Source organism: Anthonomus grandis, chromosome 4, assembly GCF_022605725.1.
Source record: "Anthonomus grandis grandis chromosome 4, icAntGran1.3, whole genome shotgun sequence".
NCBI classification, from domain to species: Eukaryota; Metazoa; Arthropoda; class Insecta; order Coleoptera; family Curculionidae; genus Anthonomus; species Anthonomus grandis.
In genome coordinates, this window is record NC_065549.1 from 64,619 (window position 1) to 80,757 (window position 16,139).

A 16,139-nucleotide genomic window follows, 5' to 3' on the forward strand; every position below is an offset into this window, starting at 1 on the left:
AATATCACCAAATATTTTTTAATGACCTAAAACTTTAAACTTCAAACATTCTCAAAACTCTTAATTTGTTACTTGGATCCCTTGGCTTCTGACCCCCTCAATTAAGAGTACTAAATTGTATGTATTAATATGTGGGAAACTCTTACTAAATTTCAATCTTTAGACCGTAGGTACCTTTCCCACAACTTGCTTATCAACTAACCGCACAACACTGAAATTAATAAACAGTTTGAAGGGTCCGTTTTCCCTACACTATAATTGCCCTTGTGTAGCGTCTATAGATTTAATTTCAACTATATCCAGTTGCGGCCGAACCTTTGTGTTTATTATCGGGAAATTGCTGAAACTAAATCAGATAATTTATATTGTAAAGCACCATTAGCTTAGCATATAGATAGATATAAAGGAGACAACGTATTTTTGTTCTGGACATATAAATGCTAGATTAAATATGAAATTAACAGTCTAGGAATAAAAGTAAAATCTGTATTGTTGTGACGAATTCATAATTAGTTATTTATTATATTGGGTATTACGTCACTTATAGCAAAAATCAATTTAGAAATTTTTATCTCACACGCTCAACAATTGAAAAGAAGAAGAAATTTCTTCTGATGATATCAACGAATTTTTTAATGTAGACAATGATTTAACATTGGAGCAAATTGATGACCTTCCTCTGGAGGTTTCGAATCAAGAGGAAGTAGTGGTATCATCCGATGAGTCAGAAGAGGAACACGTTGAGGAAGAAGAGGAATTGACTACCTATCAACAGGCTTTTAATATGACGCAACAATTAAAACGCTTCACTCAGGCTAAGGGTGACCTATCTGCTCTAGATTTACTATCTAAGTTTGATCTTCATTTCCAAGATACTTTGCTCAACAAAAAAAATTGACAAACGTCTTTATTAGAATATTTTAAAAATTAACAATGATCTTAATTTGTATATGTGTTCCAAAATATTTACATATTATTTCTTACAAAAATCTTTATATGTATGCATGTACTAGTTTAGTTTATTTTCGGTTTGTTTTTTAAGTTTATTTTTTTTTGCATAATTATAATTATTTTGTAAACCTAATTATATACTTATTGTCATTAAATAATTAATATTAAACTTGTTTAAAAAAATAACATGCTGTTTAATTTTGCTTCTGTGTGGCCTTTTTCCTTTGGACGGACACCTCCGTTGAGTGGACACTTTTTGAAGGTCCCATGAGTGTAAAATTCATTTTAAAGTTCATAATTTGTGAATTTTCGAGTGAGTAATAAGAAATTATGTCAGAAAGTGATACAGACTCTGAATATGAAAGTGGTGCTTTAGGATCATCAATTATTATGAAGAAATTACGTACGGAAATTGTGCGTAAATAGACATATGAATGGAACAAAAGTAGTTTTACTTCACTTAGTGCACTAATTTTTTATATTATTATAACAGCAAATATTATTCAGGACACAGCGCCGACCCAAAGTGGAAACTCGGTCGGTTATAATTAATTGGATCCTTAATTGTAAAGTTGCCACGTAAACCATGAAAGTACCAACTTCAAGGATCAACTTTGCGGCTTCAGATAAGATTCATGGTTGGTATTCAAAACCTAGAGCTGTTAAATTAATCAAGAGAAACGTGATGATGCAAAATAAGAAACCTTTAATCGAGAACTTTACTTTGGTCTTTAATAACATTTTAATTGTCTCATGTTATAGGTTAATAAATCTTTCGATTCCTTATGAAAAACAAAAGAATTTATAAATTATAGTCTAAACTCTAAAGCAACAAATAGATTCATTACGTTGATAAAAGCATTTTTTCAGACAAAAGCAAAATTAAAATTACGCAGAAACCAGACCGCCGAATGGGGATTTGCATTATTTATTAAAAAATGTGTAATCAAAAGTGCAAAAATGCCGGTAAAATTTGTCGTTTCGATTTGAATGTTATTTCGTATGAATACAAGAGCAATGGAACCTATTTTTACCAAGTGTTGTATTAGTTATAATTCATATTTTGCCGCATGCAGATTAAAGTTAAAAGAAAGATAATATTATGAATGATTATACAGGTGGACAATTTCAAAAGGATAAAAACAATACTTAATACCATTTCTTTAGTAATACGGTGGATCCAAAGTTATTAATTTTTGTTTTTTTGTTGATCAATTTTAATATTTTATTAAAGGCTATCACATTTCCCTTTTGTTGCTAAATAAAAAATATTAAATTTCTAAATTTGCCTTAAAAGCTGAATATTTTTTTTTCTAAAAAATTCGATACTTTAGGAACAAAATACTCATATCTCTGCAACCAAAATAGGTAGAGGCTTGAAAATTGGACTGTAGATTCTTTTTATAAAATCATTGGAGACGTATTTCAACTTTTTTCTAGAGGAAACTTTGAAAATGAGTAAATTTAGCTTGGAAGCTGAGCATTTTATTTTCTGGAAAATTCGATATCTTAGTATCAGAATACTCATATTTCTGCAATTAAGAGGGATATAGATTTGAAAATTGGACTATGGATTCTTTTCATAAAATCATTGGATACGTATTTCAAATATTTTCTAGAAAATACTTTGATAATGAAGAAATTTGCCTTGGAAGTTGAGCATTTTTTTTTTCTCAAAAATTCGATATCTTAAAAAGAAAATACTCATATCTCTACAGCTAAGAAAAATAGATGCTTGAAAATCAAACTAGATTCTTCTCATAAAATCATTAAACATGGATCTGAGCATGTTTTCAGAAAGAAAAATTAAAAAATGACAAAATTTGCAATTACGCAAACCGTAAAAGGTATTACAAAATACTTAAAGCCGTTAATAAGAAGGAGCCAAAGTTATTAATATTTTTTGAAGAGTGTATTACCATCTCTCTAGCCTCCAAAGACACCCCTTTTAAAAAATATAAATTGAAAGAGTAGTTGAAGTGGATTGGTAGAAAAGGGCCTATTGAGTGGCCGCCAAGATCACCAGATCTCACCCCTCTCGATTTTTTTCTTTGGAGTCACCCAAAACCAAGTATTGGTTTGTATTTTTGTGTCTTTTTTGTTTTACAGCTTTGTCTACAAATTGTAACAATTTCTTGACAATAAAGCATTGATTGATTGATTGATTGATTGCATAAAAAATGTTTTTTTAATTAACGATTGCATCGGTAAGATTTACGGCAAAAGTCATGGAGGAATTTTTTGTTTATAAATGACTGATAATTAAGATAAAATCATAATTTTTTTCGTAAGTCAATGGCGTAGTATTTTTTTGTGTAAAATTGTATTAAAAATTCATCATAGCTACGCCACTGGTTGCTAAAAAATAAAAAAAAGTAGGTGAACATCTAAAAAATGTTTTTTATGCCATAATATCCTGTGCCAAAATTCAGTTCAATATTTTAAACCGTATTTGAAAAATTTATTAAAAACGAAAAAAAAATTAAACTTTAACACCCTGTATCTTAAAAACTAAACATTTTAGGACCCATGTTTATATGAACTTTTTGACTTAAAATCGGTCCAGAATTGTCCCTTTTAAATTATGACATACCTTTAAGTAACATCCTGTATAAGAGTGCCGATTATTGATAAGTAAGGAGTTATTTAAATTCTAGGAAAGCTATAATAAGAAAGAAACTAAATATTGTCATCCGTTCTGACAGGAAATCCTACATATAGAGCGGACTTGAAAAGCTGAAAAACGGTAGCGGAATGTTTGAGTTGTTGCTCATCGGAATCACCTTTCGAAAATCTTTGTTACGTTCTCATACGCGGAGAGTCGCGTATCGCCCACGCCGCTATTTTTGTATTGTCGTGTATTATTATTAAAGGCTAAAATCTCCCTAACATTTGGCACGCTGCCAAAATGGCACACGACACTGATGTCATCCGCTCGCTTGTATGTACATGTTCTAAAGACAACATCGAGCTAAGAAACAAGGGACCGTCAACAAATTACTAAAGTACTGGTCAGAAGATAATGAAACTTTTTAAAACAAAATATGCCTAATATGTTATTTAGAGGTCGTTGATTAATTATAGATGCATGTATGAAGTAAGCTTTTACTCGTCAATTTTTCCGAGCGAAAAATAATTGTACATTAGCGAAAAGAGGGCAAATCGTATTCAGGGATTGTCCAAATTGTGAAGAAAAGTCGATTTACTGTGCGTAGTGTCTTAAAAAGGTTTGAAACTGCAGAAAATTTTAAAAATAAGCCTAGAACTGGACGTCCGCCAAAGTTGACGGAGAGGCAAGAAAGAAAAATTGTGAATAAAATTAAGCAAAATCCTCGAACTAGCGCTTCTGAAATTGCGGCTATATTGACAGAAGAAGATAGCATTAACGTGAGGTCAAAAACAGTACGAAGAGTTCTTGATAGGGCTGGATATAGTGCCAGAGTAGCTCGGAATAAACCATTTATTAATAAGGTTAACCAAAAAAAGCGTCTTGAATTTGCGAATGCACACTTTCATCAAGATAATATATTTTGGGACAAAGTAATATTCTCTGATGAAAGTAAATTCAACATTTTTCATTCAGATGGGAAAGTGACTGTGTGGAGGAAGCCCAATTGTGAACTAGATGCATAAAATCTGCATAAGACTGTGATACATGGTGGTGGTAGTGTACTAGTGTGGGCCTATATAATCAAGCAGTGGATTGCGTTTAATGTCCCTCATACTTTAAATACACCTTCTCAATCTCCAGATGTCAACCGGATCGAAAATCTTTGGAGTGAGCTACGAAAACGAATAAGGAAACACCATATTTCCAGTAAGGAAGAGCTTAAACGTGTTTTGCTGCAAGAATGGAATAGTTTTGAGCCTTCCTATACGTAAAAGCTGACGGTCCACTCGATGAAAAGGAGGCTCACTCATATTATAAAAAGAAAAGGAGGTCCTACAAAATATTAAAACTGGGATTAAATTTTATAAAAAAATATATTAAAGTTATATTAGACTTCTATTATAGATCAAGTTAATTTTCTTTCATATAAATATACCCTCTTTCAATCCACAGAACTTTCATTTAAAACATTTCCTTATAGGACTTTTTTCAATAAAAAAAATTGATGTCAAAAATTAGTTTTTTTGTAAAGATCCTCAATTTGCAGCGATTTTTTTTTGATTTTTTAAAAATTTTATTATTTTATTTATATTTTTTTTCCCTATGAATTTCTTTAAAAAAATATTTTTCTTTCTTCGATAATTCATTTATCAATTTCTTAAACTGCATTAAAACAGTAATGAGTTTTTGTATGGTAACATTTATTGAATATGTAGATTTTTGTTTTAAATAAAAGTCATTATGTATTTAATTATTTAAGAAAATATTGCATACATAAAAATCTTTTAATAAAGCCATTTAAATGATCAATTTCCGCTTGGAAATATATAAATAAACAATAGCCAAGCTGTCTCTCTGTGGTGGAATTAAAAAAAAAACTGTTTGAAACTGTCACTTAATCTCTGAAAATACGTTGACGGTTAAGCAGCGGAAACTCTAAACAATAATTTTAAAGCGATTTGTTTTTTCGTCAGATGGGGATGACAAAAACTTGTGATATGATTAAAAGCTCTCGTCCTCACAAAACAAAGAGGAGACGCGACACTTTAACTAATTATTTTTAAATTGTCCCTCGCTTCTGCCACATTGCCGATTTGCTTGCGTTCGTTGTTTTCCTTTTTTATTTTTTTCGGAAAATGATCATGGCTACTCATAAAAAATCGTTGTATTGTTTTAATTTTCTATGTCTAGAAAAAACGAAAATTATCGTTTGCATCTATTTATCAGTTTACAGCAATGTATAAATTTAAACTTTTGCAAATACAAGCAATTAAGGAATTAAGCCACTTTAATAAGAATTTATAACAATTTTACTTCTGAATCATTTCCAAATAAACCTGACTCATTTTGTTCGTTTTATGCATAATTAATATACCCAAATGAGGCGGATATAAACGAAAGCTCTTTAGAGAATTAGGCGTAACAATAAACGAATTTAATTTTGGCACCGGCTGAAGCCAACTGCGCTTTACTAATTTTGTTTCCCGTACTCTCATAGCTTAATGATCGAAAGAAATACATTTTGAAAATTTCTGTTTTAGTACCTGCTAAAATCGTATGGGCCGTAGAAGGTAGAGATGCTGAACTGCCTTGTGATGCCACTCCTGCTCTGCCGGACGATAACGTAACCATGATTTTCTGGTTTAAGGATACCATTGGGATGCCTTTGTACAGGTAAGAAAGATATTTCCACACACAGTAACTAAATACTTGTGCGCTTATAAAAATAAAATTTATATTACCATTACTTAAATTATGTAGAATTAAACACTTGTGAGATAAAGAAGATAAATAAACAAGCTCGTCAAAAGTTTTTCCTAACATAAAATACATAATTAAAAAAATTATAAATTTAATAATTGATTTTTTTCTTAATGTTAAAACGTCAATAAGTCATAATATTTATAGGGCTCATCATGGACAAATAGAAAATTAATTATTCCCTACAAAATTACTAAAATTAAATTTCAAGATGATCCTGGACTTACTCGTGACAGAAACTCATCCAGAACAGCATGAAATAATGATTACGAATAAAATTGGATAATAAGGTATTCCCATATGAACAGTCCGCTTATGTTACCTTAGGATACTAAATTTATGACAATTATTAAATACATAGTCCCTATACAGGGTGATTTTCAACCTATGCGCATAAACTTGGGAAATGGCAGATGAAGATCAATAATGAGTAATAATGAGAAAAAAATGTGGTAAAATATTTTTGGTTTCCGAAATAAAGTTAAACAAATGCCAACAGAACGTGTATCAGACGAACTTAATTTGTTTATTAATAACTGATAGTAAACAAGTCATAATGTTTGGAATTTGTTGTTTGGAATCTTTAGCAGTACAATAGAGTCTCGATAACGTGAACTAATTAGGGATGACTGTGTTCATGTTTTCGAGGAGTTCATGTTACTGGATAAAGTTAATCGCATGATAAACTAACACATATACATATGTACTTTGAATATATATTTTATTGAAAAATTAAATAAAAACATGTTATACAGTTAGTAATACATAGTTGAAAATGTATATGAATATGTTTTTTACATGGTATAAAAAAAAAAATATTTATTATACAGGTATGTATATGTAAGTAAGTACAATGTACATTATTTGTATTTAATCAGTTGTTTTTAGAAAAAAGTTATCTAACTTTGTTTGAAAGAATAGTTGCACATTAACGTAATTTGTGTAAAGGCTGAATATCCTCGAAGTCGGCATTGTTTTGCTCCGCCCATTAAATATACGAACTGCCTCAACGTAAGTGACTCTATCCATAGCCTGAGAAACCTCTGGATATTGATCCTGTTCGATTCCTGAATCATTAGACACTGCAGTACAATTCTCATCATGTTCAACGAAGTCATCTTTATTCCATTCTTCGATATCTCCACGTTCGAAGTCTTGCCCTGAATCAATTTCTTCTAATAAATTGAGGTTAGTCTCTATAATGCTATTCAGGCTTTTGTTTTCTTATTTCAGGCATTGTGTCTTCACGATCATCATTGCTTTGGCTTTCGAAAATATTTTTCCAACACTTTTTAATGGTTGCTGGTTCTAATTTATTCCATGCTCGTGATAAGTTTAAAATAACATCCCTGAGGTTGTATTGTTTGATAATGACATTCATGCCCTTAGATTTATTAGCTACAACCATTGCCAAAAACATGGAGCGACAATGCAGTTTAGTCAACCTAATAACGTTTTGGTCCATAGGTTGAATTAAGAGTGTCACATTGGGAGGCATATACATAACTTGAATTAGTCCATCATCAGATAAAAGTTCCTCTACTGGGGGATGACTGGGGGCATTATCCAATAAAAGAAGTGCTTTCTCTGGAAGACCTTGTTTCTTAAAAAACTTTCTCACCTAAAATTAAAAGAAACTTTTAATTTTGAAATGTATAGCTATGGCAGTAAATTTACCTCAGGAACAAAAATTTCTTTGAACCATTCCTTAAAAATTCCGGCTGTCATCCATGCAGATTGTGAGTTTTTGTAGTGTACAGGAATGTAAGAGTTCTTAAAACTTCGTGGTTTTTTAGCTTTCCCTATTACCAAAGGAGTCAATTATATACGTAATTAGATACGTAAGTCTTTCCGGGTAAAAGCTTTCAGTACAAGCCGGTTTCATCGGCGTTGTACACTTGGTTATAGTTAGGAAGCGTATGCCAAATATTTCTTGAACTTTTGCAACCACTCCGAGCTCGTATTTTTGCTTGAAAAACTTGAATTTTTGAAAATATTTGGCTTTCTCTTTTAAAATTAAACCACTTATTGGTGCATTCCTCTCTCGTTGTCGCAAAAACCACTTATACAAAGCTCTTCCCATTAATGGATATTCAGAAGGTCTAAGAGATTTTCGTTTACCTGGTCCAAAAAAAGTCAAGTCAACTGTTAGTAATTTGATGTTTTTTCTTCTTAATTACACACACCGTGGATTTGGCTATTCCATACTTTTTTGCTAAAAAGGTAACTCCGCAACCTCTACTAACATCCGACAAGAGTTGGGCTTTTTTTCCAGAGTTAAATAATTTACTTTCTTTGTAGACATCATGCTTGTTTCGGATTGATTGGCGAACAAATACTGAGTAAGACGCAAATTTCATATCTCTTCCAAACATGTATAAATAAGATATACAATTTGGCGGCGATATGCAAAAGCACTAAGTTAGTACTAAAGTTGCCGACAAAGGGAAATGCCGCTTAATGCCTACGAGTAAAACGGTAAAACGATATAAATATTTTTGGCGTTCACGTTTCAGAATAAGCTGAATACCAATTAGGCTGTTCACGTTTAGGGATGTTCACGAGTTATGTGACGAGCCACCTTATACCACCATGGAAGCTACTAGCTGCTGACCCTGCATTTGATTACAACAAAACTGTTTCATTGTTTATTATCGAGTTAGTCAATTGAAGTCGCTAAGACAATTAGCATGTAATTTTGTATTAATTAATTTTCAAATAAAATAATATTTTTTAAAAAGGCGTTTTGGTTGTTAAGTTAGTTAAATCACGTTATGGGACGTTCACGTTATCGAGACTCTACTGTAACTTAGTTTGTTGGTGGCTGTGATCGTTTTCGATCGTTATTTTCACACGAACAAAATAAAAGCGTCAAATGTAATGGCGCACATTTTTACAAACGAAGAACTTGTCGACATGATTTTGGTTTACGGAGAAACGCAGCAAAATGCAGTGGCAGCAGCTGATCTGTATGCCCAAAGATTTCCCCGAACATATCACCCGAGACGTGGGGCTTCCTTACGTTTTATTCAGCGGGGTAGAGAAACTGGCAATTTGCGCCCGCGGCCTGGACAAGATGGAGGAGCTATTAGACCTAGGCACATTCTAAATTTAGAGGAGGATATTTTACAAGTTATCGAAGAACAACCTGGAATTAGCACTAGGACAATTGCAGCGCGATTTGGAAGATCGCAATCTACAAGTTGGCAAATTTTAAGGCACGAGTTGCTGTACTCGTTTCATGTGCAGAGGGTACAAGCCCTACTTCCAAGAGATTTGCCGCTTCGAGTACACTTTATGAGTGGTTGTTACATCACCAGCAGTTAAGCCCAATCCGTACCATGAACATTTTAGTTACGGATGAGGCAAATTTTACGCGCAATGGAATTTTGAACTTTCATAACACTCATTACTGGACTTTGAAAAATCCGCATATTACACGGAGAAAATACTTTCAACAACGTTTTTCTGTAAATGTATGGGCTGGAATTCTGAACGGGATGCTCATCGGACCTTTTATTCTGGAAAATCGTTTGACCGGTGCTCGGTATTTAGAATTTTTGCGCAATAATTTACCAGTGCTCCTTGAAAATTTGAATCTCAACGTTAGGCAGAACATGTGGTTTCTTCATGATGGTGCTCCACCACATTTTTCACGACCAGACAACATTTAGATCGTGTGTTTCCCGGACGATGGATAGGCCGTGATGGTCCAGTTGGGTGGCTCCCTCGCTCGCCTGACCTTAATCCATTAGACTTTTATTTGTGGGGTCATATGAAAATAATGGTGTATGTAAACGAAATTGATACTGAGCAAGAGCTACGACATCGCATAAACGATGCCAGTGACGCAATTCACCTACAGCCTGGTTTGGCCCGTACATGTACGTCTTCATGGATTCGACGAGCTCAAGTCTGTATCGAAAATAATGGAAACAACTTCGAACAGTTGCTTTAAATTAGTTTAAATTAGGCACGTTAAAGATACACGTTTTTTATTTAAAAAAATATGGATATCTCCAAAACTAAAAATATTTTGCTATTTTTTTTTTCATTATTACTCATCAGCTATCATTTCCTAAGTTTATGCGCATAGGTTGAAAATCACCCTGTATTAAATAACCCTAATTTTATTACTGAATATTTTAGGTCATTTTATATTTCTAATTTCAGGAAGAATTAAATTATAAAACATATCTATAATCGATGGTCGATTCCTAGCAAAAATATCTGTTATATAGGTATCCACTGTTTTAACTTAACCACAAAAACCCTCGATTATCGCAATAATAAGCCTGAAAAAAAACTGTATATAATCCCCATATAGGAAATGGCGGATGTGGCCTCAGACAGGCCTGCGGTCCGACAAAAATTTACTGCTTTAACCCGGGATGATATTAAAAGTGCACTGGTGCCCTTTATGGGGCGTACATTCTGTAAAAATAACGAAGAGTAAAAAACTGACCCGTAGCCGACTGATTTAGAAAAGGTTATATTACTTGCTGGTGTGGTATTTTGAATAAAACAGCACCTGGAACAATTACCCCACAATTGTTTCGAAATTGCCATTTTTGCTAATTATAATTTGTTGTTGTTTTATGGTCCTGGTTCAAATGTTAATAGGTTATTTTACCGGTTGAGAAACAGATGTTGTGCGTTATTTTTAGGGTTCTTTAATTTGAATATAGTATTATTTTTTGCCTGTTTTTTTTCATTAGATTGTGAAACTGGAATCTCAAAAGTAGCCAGAAAAATGAAAACTCCTGAATACGTCTGTCTTATAAAGTAATTTTTCGCAACAAGCTATAAAATTTCCCATAAACGTGCATTTTGACAGAAAAATCAATCGTTTTATTAGAAACGATCCTGCGAAATGGACGTGTTCGTAATTATCGAAGCAATTGTTACAGCATCTATTTAAGGTATTCGCTTCCAAATTTTTAAAAATAATCTTTTTTTAATTTTAATTCTTTTCACTTTTGACTGAAAAAACTTCTTTTTTTAGGAAAGTATTTCAATTATAAAACAAAACAAAACAATCGAAATTAATAAAATAATCACAAAACAGAGTGAATTATAATTTATAAAACGTATATATATTTATTTAACCTGACCATGCATCGATAAACAAAAGAATATTTAAATAAATTCAACGGCCCGCAGATACGAAAATATTTAAATAACAAAATAGAGACATTAAACAATTTATAAAATTTTCAACTACCATATAATATTCTCGTCGTTTTTCTATATATAGGCTGCAATAAATGTATCGTTGTTTATAAAGTTTATTTTATATAAATTAATGAATTTAATTACTACCAACTATTCTATTATATAATTTTATATTTAACATTTTTCTGAATAAGATTTTTTTCTGGTTTTATTATTAAATAAATACCGAACTTTCACTTAACATAATAAAAAGTCTCGATTTAATAGAAGGGGCAATAAATTACCTTAAAGAAAATTTATTGTTTCCTTCGTTTCGCTTAATCAGCATCAGTTTATCCGGACCAAAGGCAACTTTTTTGCATACATAGACATACACAAACACGTAGTAAATTATAATGCATTAAGGAGGAAGGCAGTTTATCAGAGCTGGGAAAATAGCCTTCGGAGAGAGAAGAGAGCAGAGAAGGGAGCAGCATATCCTGCAAATTTGTTCGGAAAATAAAAGTACCGCTCTCAGCGAATCCGTTTTTGATTTATGCTCGCTAACTATTCCCTACAACTTACTTCCGGTGGTGGTGGAAGTAGTGGTCCGATCGATTTTCTTCTTTCGGGTAAAAATAAAAATCCATACAAGGGTTTGTTGGCTGCCGTAAATCGTTCTGGATGGCGAACTTTCCGATTATATTCCGCTTCTTTGTGAACTATATTTTTAAACCGGAATCGCCTCCCAATTTAAATATAATAATCGGTTTCAAGTTTTATGATACCAATAATACTAAACAAGGATGACTTTTTTCATAGGATGTTTCAAAATCGATTAGTAGGCAAAAAGCAGCGACGGGAATTCAAAACGGTCAGAAAAGGAGAAATTGTGGAGAGGGCAACGTCACACGCCCCGAAAATGTCCCGGACATCGTCGGACAAAAAGAAGGTTAATGTTCCACGCTGATGGGAGCGGAAATTCCTAGTGGAAATGTCCGATATTGTAGCCACCGAATTTGTTTAGTAAAAACATGATAAATTAGCTGAACTAACTAAAAGATCTCCCTTCTTAAGAAACTGTTTATTTCGGTGATGTCTTTTAGAATTAACTAATTGGGAAAAAAAATAAAACTGAACTAGATCGTAAAGATTGGTAGAAAATATAATATTATAGATCCAATAGCCATTAGGAATTGGAGGTTTTAAATAAATCTATCAAAAAAATATTTAATCTTATCTTTTTGTTTCAGCTTAGATGCCAGAGATGTCCCTTTATCTAAAGGCTCCCATTTGGCCATGAGTGATGACTTAGGCAGAAGATCCTATTTCGTGGCGAAAGACGAACCTTCTAAAGCGAAGCTTCGAATTCAACGAGTAAAAAAAGGTGATCAGGGAGCCTATAGATGTAGAGTGGATTTTGTCAATTCGCCCACTAGGAATTTTCAGGTCAACTTAAGTTTAGTGGGTAAGAATAATATTTTGGTTCTTGTTGACTTTGAAAATCATTATATGTATAGAGAATGTGAAACCCGTTCAACTAGTCAAAAATTCTAGACTGTATACAAGAGCTATAGAGAAGTAGTATGAGATAGAGCACCGATGGTCGGAAATGCGTCGTTTTAAAAATGCAAGGTATAAAAAATTTTTCAAAAAAATTGAGGTACTTGAACCTACTTACCCACTTTCTTGAAAAAAATTTTTTTTTTCGAATTATTCTATGAATTTTCAACATAAGAAAGATACTTGAATTTTGACATTTTCGGTCATAACTTGAAAACAACTGGCAATATTTTTATTATTTTTGGTTGTGACTTTTTTTTTAACTAATTTTTTTTTTACCAAGTATTGTCTTTTCTTGTAAACATTTCTATAAACTAATTGGAATATTTTTTTAAAGAAAAAACACAAAAAAAAGAATTTATTTTTTATTAATTTCATATACGATGAGATCCAAGAGCCACCAAAGTTGTAGGTTTTAAAACCAAATTGTAATTTTATGATTTTTATTTGTTTTGTTGACGGAAATTTTTGATCATAATTTCGGAACGACTAATAATAGTTTAATAATTTTTTTTCAACAAAATAGTGTGCCTTCTGAGGATAAACTTAAGGCCGATCGCTTAATTAATCGCTTATCTGCCGATAAGTTTGGGAGTTAGAGCTATTTTAGTTGGAGAATTTTTATATTGATTAAAAAAATTATAAAATAAATTAATTTTTGTAGAAAAATAGTAATACTACCTTAATAAAATCAACTATATTTAATGATAGACTAGCTATTCTTAAAATGTTATTTAATGCTCCACAGTACCTATCGATACTGAACTTAAATCTGTTCTTTACAAATAACGTAACTGTTAAGCGCGTAACGTAGCTGTGAGATTATAGAGCATTTTACGTTTTCCTTTACATAAAAAAAAAGATTTTAAGTGGCCCTTCAGTTGCGGAGAGAAGTTTGGTTCTAGCACGACAGCTGTCCAGCGCATTTCACTCTTCGGCCTTTAACAGCTTTCCTAGATCAGACCAACAACAACAGATGGATTGGTAGATATGGTCCAGTCCCTTGGCCAGCAAGATCACCTGATTCAACACCACACATAAAATTTAACACACATGTGCTGCAAGTCCATCCTTGGAGAAGTTAAATCACATGCAAATACTTAAAAAGCAGCTGCAAAACTTATCATTAAATACTTAAAAAGTCGCTAAAAGTCGATTTTCTTGAAAAATGCCAACAATTTGTATGTTGGAAACGACCCAATTTCGACCATCGGTATCCTATCTCAAACTACTTCTTTGTGGTTCCTGTATATTATACTCTAGCATTTTAAACTCGCTGACCGGGGATACCCTGTATTACACACACTGTTACTAGTGGTTTGACTTTGTGTGAGAAATCAATTTACTGGATTTAAAGTAAAAAGGTCTTTTCTAACTTTTCCTATCTCTGGGTAAACTCTTTTTTAAAATCGCTATTAAGAAAATTGAAAGAAAGTCAAAATTTCGATGCTGTGACATAATAAAGAACTTGCATTAATGATGCACAGAAGATCTGCTTATTTACTTTCTCAGAAACGACAAGCACATTAAAGGTGCCGGGGTGAACGAAATACGCGTATGAGCGTAAAGAAGCGACCGCATGGACCTCCATTATACTTTCTAATGAGCAATTTTTATAAGAGCGGCTACACCCCGAGAAAGAAAAAAAAATATTTACTCTGGACCTTTTTTGGTATCTTTGCAGAGCAGCCGAGCGAGCCCCGCATTTTTGACACCGAAGGACGTGAAATAAAAGCAAACGCGACCGCCGGCCCTTTTCTCGAAGGGCACGAGCTCTTTCTTTCGTGTCAGGTCAACGGAGGTGAGCATCGAGCACTCCTCATCCATTCATGCCTGTTCGGTTTTTGTGAATAATAAATAATTTGTAGGTTACCCAAAGCCAACGTTAACTTGGTGGTTTAACGACACAATTCTGGACAGCGTGGTGGACTCGAATCGTGGCTCTCAAACGACGGTTAATCAGCTCTTGATTACGTCACTGCCGAGGCAATTTAAGGGCGGCAAGTTGGAGTGTAGGGCGTCTGCCTCCCAAACTGCCGGCGAAATCATCAGACGGGTGCCACTCAATATATTTCGTAAGTATTTTTAAATAACTCTCGTTAAAATCGAATAAATCAAGGAAATAAAGAGAGGGCATGCTTGGGGGTACAAGTGGACCACGAAAGCCAAAATTTAATTATTGTGTAGAACCGCAAAGCGGCAAAGAACTTTTCGAGGGTCGAGAATGAAACTTGGAAAGTCGTTAATTGAGGCACTACAAAGCCTGCTGCATTATGGCAAGTTAAGTTTCCCTTCTGCACCAACGAATATCGCCGCCGGTGATTTATTTAGGCAAACTAGAATTATTTGTCTAATATATGTCTTGTTTTTGTTTTTGCCTGCATTTGAAACATTACCAACATTTACTTATTTGGATTTTTTAATACCTTTGTGGACTGTGGATATATTGAATATAAAGAACATACCCAAATTTGAATACAGCTTCAGTTAATATAATTTCGAGAGTAATAAGTTATGAGTTAATAAGGGAAATATAGAATTTCAATTATAAAAATCGGCTGCTGCAATTTCTTTGCAGTTTAAACTGCTTCAACGAAATCTATGAAATTGAATATTTTGTCTTGTAGGAAATGTACCATCTGATGGTGGAAATTGTCTGCCTACATAATTAATGTATGGCTATAGGCTAAAAATAATGAATATTAATTCCACTAGCAGTGATTTAGCTTGAATTAATTAGAAAAATAAGAAAACATGCAAAACATGTAAAAGTGCCAATAAATCTTAAGCTATTTCTTGGACTAGATAAAAATATTAAAAAAATTCTACTAAACATCATGCTTTTTGTTTTATAAAAATATTCTCAATAGTCTTGGAGATATTGAATTTGTAAATGGTTACTTTGAACGGCAAATATCGATCTTGGTCACATTGAGATAAAAGTGCTGATAATTTCAAAAATATTTCTTGGACCAGATTACACCATAAAAAATATTTGTAAATAACAATCTTCTGAATAATATGCTTTTTGTTTTATGAAAATAATCTTATTAGGTTTTAAGATATTATAATTTAAAGTGATTGGTTCCCTTTAAAAAGC

The 16,139-nt window shown here is 32.6% G+C and overlaps 1 protein-coding gene across 2 annotated transcripts in view; it reads left to right on the plus strand.

Annotated features, from left to right (window-relative positions):
* LOC126735333 (nephrin) overlaps positions 1-16,139 on the plus strand; it is a 47,624-nt gene that overhangs the window by 7,918 nt on the left and 23,567 nt on the right. Inside the window, exons 2-5 of one of the 2 annotated variants that reach the window (XM_050439286.1) lie at positions 6,103-6,235; positions 12,730-12,944; positions 14,724-14,840; positions 14,908-15,114. In XM_050439286.1, the coding sequence (XP_050295243.1) occupies positions 6,103-6,235; positions 12,730-12,944; positions 14,724-14,840; positions 14,908-15,114 (672 nt within the window). The remainder of the gene's footprint in view (positions 1-6,102; positions 6,236-12,729; positions 12,945-14,723; positions 14,841-14,907; positions 15,115-16,139) is intronic. The other variant, XM_050439287.1, reaches the window with a different exon arrangement.